At 42.2% G+C, this 10266-nt stretch overlaps 1 protein-coding gene across 1 annotated transcript; it reads left to right on the top strand.

The window, feature by feature from the left end:
• The first annotated feature begins 351 nt into the window (after positions 1 to 351).
• LOC133136764 (zinc-binding protein A33-like) lies at positions 352 to 9956 on the top strand. The gene is made up of 5 exons (XM_061254482.1): positions 352 to 801; positions 1973 to 2068; positions 2168 to 2398; positions 2665 to 2803; positions 9415 to 9956. Exons 1-5 carry the CDS (start codon positions 394 to 396, stop codon positions 9954 to 9956), a joined length of 1416 nt encoding a protein of 471 aa, XP_061110466.1. The 5' UTR covers positions 352 to 393.
• The last annotated feature ends 310 nt before the right edge of the window (positions 9957 to 10266 follow it).

Raw genomic sequence — 10266 nt, 5'->3', positions numbered from 1 at the left:
ACTAATGGAATGTTTTATCATTTTATTAGTACCTCATTCCATTTCTTTTCATTTTTATTTCACCTTCTTACCCTCGATATGCTGTCTACTGTCCAATAAGGTTTGCTTGGAGGGGAGTGTCTTATTCTGTCTTTTTTTGTGACGCATATTCAGTTTTGGTGCAGAAAATGTGCTATCCATAAAAATGTTTTAGATCAAGTGGTACACCTCTACACTCTGTAACTCCATTATCATCTCTGCAAGAGAGAGAGAGGACAAACAAGAATCTCTCACAGACTGTGAATAACAAGCCTGATCTGCAGTTTGCTTTTGAGCCACATGGGTTGTGTTCTGTCCTTGGTTCAGCGGAAGTGAAAGTGATAGTTTGATACTGAGAGACTGAGAGACCATGAAATGGAGGCTACAGCTTTGATACCTGAGATTGATCTCTGTTGTTCTGTATGTTTTGATATTTTTAAAGAGCCTGTTGTTCTAAAATGTAGCCACAGCTTCTGTAGAGTGTGTCTGGAGAAATGCTGGGAAGAGAAGAGCTCTCGAGAGTGTCCCATCTGCAGGAGAGAGGCCTCTATGGAGGAACCTCCTATAAACCTGGCCTTAAGGAGCATAGTGGAATCCTACTTAAAGCAGAAGACTGACAGAGAAACTGCACACAAGAGTGAGGCTCGCTGTAGTCTTCATGGGGAGAAACTTCTATTATTCTGCAAACTCGACAAAGAAACTCTCTGTCTCGTCTGCCACACTTCAAAAAAACACACAAACCACCCAGTCTGTCCAGTGGAAGAGGCTGTACTGGATCTTAAGGTAATCACTTTTCTTTTTTAAACAACAACTTCATATTCTCAAGAAACATTTAGATATGAGTACAAAGTCTCTTACATCATACAGGTCCAGCTATGATGAAGCTAATATTATCCAGTATATACTGTTAAATACTTGGAGAGAGAGCTGAGCAACAACCAGGAAGTACAGAAATCCACAATGAGTGTACAACCAGAGGAGATGAGAGCTATAGCCTATTCTCTCAAAAAGGATTGCTGTGTTACAAAGGGAGTTTTTTCTTTTTTAACACAGAATGTGTTGTCCTTAAGTAAAGAAAAATTACACACTAATTGTTGTTTTTAACAGATCTGTTGTGTGTGTATGTAACAGAAAATCAGTACAATTGACTTAATGTGCCAAATGTCAAACTAATTTAAAAAATGCTTCCACATTTCTTAATGTCTGCAGTATTTTATATGAAGTACAACCCAGTATAATATATGCTTTTTAATCCTATATGCTGAGAAATCCTCCTCTCACTGCATTCAGGAGCTTCTGTGTAATTCGCATTATGCTGAAGCTGGGAAACGGTATCACTGGTTTCCTGAGAAAAGAGTTTGTGGGAGTCTCTCCCTTTGTGAGTTTATCTGCTGTAAGTTTTCCTTTTTCACTTGTTTGGGGTCTATTTATTACATTACATTACATTTTTGGCATTTGGCAGACGCTCTTATCCAGAGCGACGTACAGTTGATTAGACTAAGCAGGAGACAATCCTCTCCTGGAGCAATGCAGGGTTAAGGGCCTTGCTCAAGGGCCCAACGGCTGTGTGGATCTTATAGTGGCTACACCGGGATTAGAGCCGCCGACCTTGCGTGTCCCAGTCTTTTACTTTAACCACTACGCTACAAGCCGCCCTATTTATGTTCACCTTCTTTATCTTTCCCTTTGTGTGAAGTTTTTCCCTGGTTGGGTAGTTCTCATTTAAAGGTCATTCTTACTTTGTATCTTCATTTTCCTGTCCCTTTAGTCTGCTTTGCAAATTTAGTGGTTGTTTGTGAGTGAACTGCTTTTAGGAACCCTGGTGTCTGCGTTCGTTCTAACACCCCACCTCACAACTACATTTCCCTTGTACTTAAAAAGTTATCTTGACTCAGGGGTATTACTCTGCCACTTGTGTCTTTCTGTAAGTGACAACTGGTTCATATCACTGCAGGAGGAACTCAAGCCTGCACTTAATCTCATTAAAGAAAAACTGAAGATCTTTACGAAGAATGAACGAGAGTGTAAGAAAAGCGCAGAACACGTTAGGGTAAGTAAAGCAGCTAGGAAGTGCACAAAAAAATACAAAAATTATTTTTGGTTTATGGTGTTTGACATACAAAGCTTTAACATTGGATGTTGATTGCAGAGTCAAATGCAGCACACAGAGAGACAGATAAAGGCAGATTTTGAAAAGCTGCACCAGTTCCTACGAGAGGAAGAGGAGGCCAGACTAGCTGTACTGAAGGAGGAAGGGGAGGTGAAGAGTCGGATCATGGAGGAGAAATTGGCAGACATCACAAGACACATCTCCACACTTACAGACAAAATCACTGCTACAGAGAAGGCCATGGACACTGAAGACACCTCCTTTCTAAAGGTAGGACCTTGATTTACTGACAGTGTTCTGGGTTTATCATGTTCCAGTCATATTGCGATGCTCACTGTGATACAGAGTATCACTGGCCATTTTCAATAGCTGGTAGGAAATATGACAAACTGCTAATAAGAAACATTTGTACATGCATACATGCATCACAGTTATGCTGTTATGTGTTTTTCAGAGCTACACGAACATCAAAGACAGGTATGGAGACTCTCGCCTCATTTCCTTGTCCAAGTCACTTCTTTCCCTCAGCTTGACTGACTCCTGCCTGTCGTTACAGAGCCCAGTGCACACTGCAGGACCCAGAGCTGCTCTCAGGGGCACTGATAGACGTGGCCAAACACCTGGGCAACCTGAAGTTCAGAGTCTGGGAGAAGATGCTGGGGATGGTGCAGTACAGTGAGTATCTGGGGCAGATGGGGAAAACATTTTCTGGAAGCATTTACTGAACACGTAGGATTGATGGAACAGGCTGTATATTGAAATGATGTGAAGGAGAAATGGAGTCACTCAGATACAGCTCCAAGTGTATGAACATCCTGTGGGCTGCAGAACACCAGCAAACACAGAATTTTTGAAATTTGACATTTGCCATCAGCTGTGTTTTTATTCATTTTTAAAATGCAAATGGGTTTTATATATATTTTTGCAAGATCACTCAAACTTAAATATTAGTATCTTTCATTATTATATAGAAAATACTGTATTCAGATTAGCTCATAAACAGAGTATTTGACATGCGCCTGTTCTTTCAGCCTTTTAGATATCTATATTCTTTATTTCAGCTCCTGTGATACTGGACCCCAACACTGCACATCAGAAACTCTCTCTCTCTGATCTGACCTCTGTGAGACTCACAGATACAGCGCAGAACTGTCCTGACAACCCAGAGAGGTTTAACCCCTGTGTGTTTGTGCTGGGATCTGAGGGGTTTACCTCAGGGAAGCACAGCTGGGAGGTGAAGGTTGGGAGTAAAACTGCCTGGGATGTAGGAGTGGTGAAAGAGTCCATCATTAGGAAGGGAATAATAACACTCAGCACAAAGAAAGGATTCTGGGTCTTTTCCCTGAGCAATGGTGATCAGTACCAAGCAGGAGGTACTGTGCCCACACTGGAGAGGAAACCCCAGAGCATCAGAGTGCAGCTGGACTATGACAGGGGGAAGGTGTCCTTCTTTGACTCCAGTGACATGGCCCACATTCACACTTTTAAACACACATTCACTGAAAGATTGTTCCCATACTTCTCTCCTGATTTGAAAGATGGTGGTAGGAATGATGCCCCCCTGCAAATATGTCCAGCAAAGGTTTCTGTAACAGTGACATCATCCCAGTGAAGATGTTTGATAAAATAAATAAAAATGAAGAAACGAGATGAATTTGGGTTGTTTGTAATCCGCCTCAGCATGCCTGGTTGTTGACATGAATTGTGATTTTAAGGATGGGTTTTCCATGGCCTATCAGAACCGAATGGGAGCACGCATACGGACACACACAGACATATAGAATGTATTATTTTGTGAGTTTATTTCATATAATGAATAAAACATGCATAAAACGGATACACTCATGTGGTTAAATCAAGTGTTTTTATACCTGATCAGTGCCTTTCCTTTTTATCCAGGTTTATAAGGCAGTGTACAGGCTTACCTGCACTCCTGCCATTGACCTCAAACTTTGAGTTTGCATTCCTTATACTTGGCTGACAATTATTGCGTGACAATTATTAGTATTGTAATTCTTAATTGCAATTAAATCACTGGAATTGGCAAGTAATCACCAATCATTTTTAGTGAAAAACATTTGTAAAATGCAACAAAACAAATAAACGAGTTGATTTCATGGTATTCTCGTTCATCAATTAATGTTACAGAATCTAAATAGCAAAAAAGGACTCCAGTTAATGAAAACATAATTATTTCAAAGAATAAGGTTTATACACAGTGAGCAATTTATTAGGTAGACTGGCTTGTTTATGCAAATATCTAATCAGCCAATTATGTGGCTGCAACTAAATGCATAAAAGCATGAGGAAATTCGATCTCAGTGACTTTGACCATGGAATGATTGTTGATGTCAGAGTGCATTGAGTATCTGAGAAACTGCTGATCTCTTGGGATTTTCACGTGCAACAGTCTCGAGAGTTTGCAGTGAATGGTGCAAAAAAACTAAAAACATCCAGTGAGCAGCAGTTCTGCAGGCAAAAATGTGTTGTTACTGAGAGCTCAGAGAAGGGCCAGACTGGTCGAAGCTGACAGGAAGGTGACAGTTATGCAAATAACCACACATTACAACAGTGGTATGCAGAAGAGCATCTCTGAACACACAATGCATCAAACCCATAAGTGGATAGGCCACAGCTGCAGAAGACTTAACTCTAAAAAATGTCTAATAAATACCTAATAAAGTGCTCAGTGAGTGTATATAGTCTTTAACTTAAATCCCTTTGTTAGAGTGTACTTGTACCAACATACAGTACAGCATCTCCTTCAGTTTGGTGAAAGCTTCAGGGCATTTTCATGAGCACTGAACTTCCTGAACTTCACAGGTAAATGGACATTAAAGGAGTCAAGGTTTCCTACATTCTTGCATGAATTTGGATTGTTTGCTAGATAATCAAGGAGTGCAAAAGCAAAACAGGGCTGAGCGTAATCACCACTGTAGAGAGGAGACTACTGAAGGCCCGGGTGTAGATCCAGTGGAACACTACCACTGCACCCCCCAGAGCAGTGAGGTCACACACCTCTGTGCACCCAGCAAACCTGCTGGAGTTCAGCCTGTGAAAACAGTCTCTCATAAGCTGACCCTGAAGGCTCTCTCAGGACACACAGTACAGCAGAGACAATGGAGACAGCACATAACTGCACTTACATACACACACACACACACACACACCACTGGTGTGACTGAGGAAAGTTAATTAAGGAAGTGGGACATTCTTAGCTTGGCTTTAAGTTGAGGACTCAAGTATATATTACTTGAAATGTACTTTACAGAACAACAGCCGTCAATAACAAAGTGCTCCATTCAAGATCAGGATGACAAGGTTGATTTTAAAAAGGAACAATCCTCTTTAAATTTCACTTGAATGCAAAGCTGATAACTTTTCCCAGAACATAAAAGTTAAGGAATGCCATGTCTCCAGTGCCTGCAGGTTCCACATGGACCTGAAGATGAGTGGAGCCGGAATGGCCGCTGGTGCTGGTTCCACAGTGGAGCCAGAATGGCCACTGGTGCTGGTTCCACAGTGGAGCCTGAATGGCTGCTGGTGCTGGTTCCACAGTGGAGCCTGAATGGCTGCTGGTGCTGGTTTCACAGTGGAGCCTGAATGGCTGCAGGCCCCATGTGCATCATCTGCTCCTCCTTTTTTGTGAAGCAGATTTCATTTTCGTGGATGCAATGTGCTATACACGTAAAAATTGACCTTCAGTGGCATATTACTGCACCCTGTAAATCTGTCCACTGCATTCAGATTGAGTAACATCAACTCACATCATCTCTGTAAATGACAGAATACAAACACACTCAATAATTTATCACAGACTGAGAACAACAAACCTGATCTGCAAGATTGTTGTGTTTTTGAAGCACATAAGGTGTGTTCTGTTCTGAGTTTCAGCATAAGTGAAAATATCAGACTGAGAGACTGAGAGACCGTGAAATGGCAGCTCAAGCTTTGATACCTGAGGATGAGCTCCGTTGTTCTGTATGTTCAGATATTTTTAAAGAGCCTGTTGTCCTAAAATGTAGCCATAGCTTCTGCAGAGTGTGTCTCCAGCGGTACTGGGAAGAGAAGGGCTCTCAAAACTGTCCCATCTGCAGGAGAAAGACTTTCTCTGTGGAGGAACCTCCTGTAAACCTGGTCTTAAGAAGCATTGTGGAATCCTACTTAAAGCAGAAGACTGACAAAGAAACTGCACACAAGAGTGAGGCTCGCTGTAGTCTTCATGGGGAGAAACTTCTATTATTCTGCAAACATGACAAAGAAACTCTCTGTCTCGTCTGCCACACTTCAAAAAAACACACAAACCACCCAGTCTGTCCAGTGGAAGAGGCTGTACTGGATCTTAAGGTAATCACTTTTTTTTAAAACAACAATTTCATATTCTCAAGAAACATGTAGATATGAGTACAAAGTCTCGTAGATCACACAGGTCCAGTTATGATTAAGCTAATATTATACAGTACATACTGTTAACTACTTGGAGAGAGAGCTGAGCAACAACCAGGAAGTACAGAAATCCACAATGAGTATACAACCAGAGGAGATGAGAGCTATAGCCTATTCTGTCAAAAAGGATTGCTGTGTTACAAAGGGAGAGTTTTTTTTTTTTTTTAACACAGAATGTGTTCTCCTTTAGAAGACATGTAGGTGTGTTAAAGATTACACACTATTTGTTGTTTTTAACAGATCTGTTGTGTGTGAATGTACCAGAAAATCAATACTATTGATTTATTGTACAAATACATCAAACCAATTTTACAAATGCTTCCACATTTCTTAAATTCTGCAATATTATATAGAACATACAACCCAGTATAATAGACGCTTTTTAATCCCATATGCTGAAAATTCTGACTGGTTTTATAGTACAGAAAATGCACAAAAATATAGAATGATAAGTCTATTTCTGTGATCTTTACTGGAGTTGTGGTGCAGTACCGGTTTGGACCACTGGATGGTGGTGTGGTTGGTGTACAGTATTTTCAGCCTATTTACTCACAGGTGTAATCATTTGTGTGCAATCGGTCCGTACCCTTGATGAATCCTCCTCTCACTGCACTCAGGAGCTTCTGTGAAATATGCTGAAGTTGGTAAATGGTATCGCTGGTGCACTGGGGAAAGAGTTTGTGGGAGTCTAACTCTCCCTCTGTTAGAATACTCTTCTATTTTCACTGAGAACAGTGTTTTTGGGGGTGTCTAACTCTCCCTAGTTTATTTGCTACAAGTTTCCCTTTTTCACTTGTTTGGGATCTATTTAAATTCACCTTCTTTATCCTTCCCCTTGTGTGAAGTTTTTCCCTGGTGGGGTAGTCCCTTTAGTCTGCTTTGCAGATTTAGTGGTTGTTTGTGAACCGCTTTTAGGAACCCTGGTGTTTGTGCTTGGTCTAACACCCAACAGCCCACCTCACAACTACCTTACCCTTGTACCTAAAAAGTTATAATGATCTTGACTCAGGGGTATTATTGTGCCACCTGTGTCTTTCTGTAAGTGACAACTGTGGATCACTCCATCCTCCTGTCTGCCCTGTCAGCAACGGGCATCTGTGGCACGGCCCTGGAGTGGATTGAGTCCTACCTCTCTGGTCGCTCCTTCCAGGTTGCCTGGGCTGGTTCGGTATCAACACCTCGGCCCCTCGCCACAGGAGTTCCCCAGGGCTCAGTCCTAGGCCCGCTTCTTTTTTATCTTTACACTCGTTCCCTTGGCCCTGTGATCACTGCACATGGGCTATCCTACCACTGCTACGCGGACGATACCCGACTCTTCGTCTCGTTCCCGCCGTCTGATACGCAGCTTTCAGCCCGTATCTCTGCTTACCTGAGGGACATCCAGAGCTGGATGGACAACCACCGCCCCTTTCCCACCCCCTACTCGACCCAGCTCCTGGTCCAAGCGATGGTTCTATCCCGCCTGAACTACTGCAATTCCCTCTTGGCTGGCCTCCCAGCGTCCGCCATCAGACCCCTCCAACTTATCCAGAATGCAGCAGCTCGTCTGGTCTTCACCCTTCCCAAATACTCACACGTCACCCCCCTGCTTACGTCCCTCAGACCGCAGAACACATTAGGGTAAGTCAAGCTGCTCAGAATTATTTTAAAGTGCACAAAAAATTAGAAAAGTATTCTTTTTAGTTTGTGTTTGACATGAACAGAATAGTTACAATGTTCAATGTGTGTGTTGATTGCAGAGACAAACGCAGCACACAGAGAGGCTGATAAAAGCAGACTTTGAAAGGCTGCACCAGTTCCTACGAGAGGAAGAGGAGGCCCCACTAGCTGTACTGAAGGAGGAAGGGGAGGTGAAGAGTCGGGTCATGGAGGAGAAATTGGCAGACATCACAAGACACATCTCCACCCTTACAGACAAAATCACCACAATACAGAAGGCCATGGATACTGAAGACACCTCCTTTCTAAAGGTAGGAGCTTGATTTACTGACAGTGTTCTGGGTTTATCCTGTTCCATTCATCTTGAGATGGGCAGTTTCTCACTGTGATATCAGTATCAGTGGCCATTTTCAATAGCTGGTCAACAATGCAAGGCCTCACCAGCAAAATAGGGAATATGACAAACTGCTAAGAAGAAACATTTGTACATGCATACATGCATCACAATTATGCTGTTGTGTTTTTCAGAGCTACAAGAACATCAAAGACGGGTATGGAGACACTCATCTCATTTCCTTGTCTAAGTCACTTCTTTCCCTCAGCTTGACTGACTCCTGCCTGTCGTTACAGAGCCCAGTGCACACTGCAGGACCCAGAGCTGCTCTCAGGGGCGCTGATAGATGTGGCCAAACACCTGGGCAACCAGACTTTCAGAGTCTGGGAGAAGATGCTGGGGTTGGTGCAGTACAGTGAGTATCTGGGGCAGATGGTGAAACCATTCTTTTCTGTGAGCATTTACTGAACACGTAAGACTGTTGGAACAGGCTGTATATTGAAATGATGGAGAAAAATGGAGTCACTCAGACACAGTTCCTCCAAGTGGAGGAACATCCTGTGGGCTGCAGCACACTCAGAACAGCAGCACACACAGAATTAACCATTTAAAACCCACTTAATATGGTTTATTAGCTGTGTGAATTGTCCATGAAATTTGCCGGGTTTTTATTCATTTTTAAAATGCAAATGAGTTTTATATATATTTTTACAAGATCGCTAAAACTACAATATTTGAATATTTCATTATTATGTAGAAAATACTGTGTTTATGGACTAATCTGAAAAGAGTATTTGACCTGTGGCTGGACTTTCAGTCTTTTAGATATCTAAATTCTTTATTTCAGCTCCTGTGATGCTGGACCCCAACACTGCATGTGCCAATCTCTCTCTCTCTTATGATCTGACCACTGTGAGATGCACAGCTACAGCACAGAACTGTCCTGACAACCCAGAGAGGTTTAACCACTGTGTGAATGTGCTGGGATCTGAGGGGTTTACCTCAGGGACACACAGCTGGGAGGTGATGGTTGGAAGTAAAACTGTCTGGGCTATAGGAGTGGTGAAAGAGTCCATTATTAGGAAGGGAAATATAAGCAGCAAAGAGAAAGGATTCTGGGTCTTTTCCCTGTGTAATGGTGGTCAGTACCAAGCAGAAGATACTGTGCTCAAACTGGAGAGGAAACCCCAGAGCATCAGAGTGCAGCTGGACTATGACAGGGGGGAGGTGTCCTTCTTTGACTCCAGTGACATGGCCCACATTCACACTTTTGAAGACACGTTTACTGAGAGAATGTATCCATTATTTTCTCCTGGTTTGACAGATGGTGGTAGGAATGACGCCCCCCTGCAAATATGTCCAGCAAAGGTTTCTGTAACACTTCGCTGAAACTAAGCGAGTAATCAGGGATAGCATAGGGAGGCGGAATTATAAAACAGTGCGCAAAACTAAGAGATTGCGTTAGTGAGTTAGTTACGTGATAAATCTAAACTACCCAATTAAAGTGACTGTTAGTTAGTTAGTTAGTTAAACAGACAGTAAGTGTATTAATCGGATTAGTACCGTACAATATCTAGATTAGCGGTAGTAGACGGGAACGAATGTTGAAATCCGGGAAACTACCGTAAACAGGGGATCACAAGTGTAATGGATGGGAAACACAAAACCATATCTAATAATGAAAAATAATGAATTACAA

Source organism: Conger conger, chromosome 9 (assembly GCF_963514075.1).
Source record: "Conger conger chromosome 9, fConCon1.1, whole genome shotgun sequence".
NCBI classification, from domain to species: domain Eukaryota; kingdom Metazoa; phylum Chordata; class Actinopteri; order Anguilliformes; family Congridae; genus Conger; species Conger conger.
This window is presented reverse-complemented; position numbering and strand designations above follow the sequence as displayed.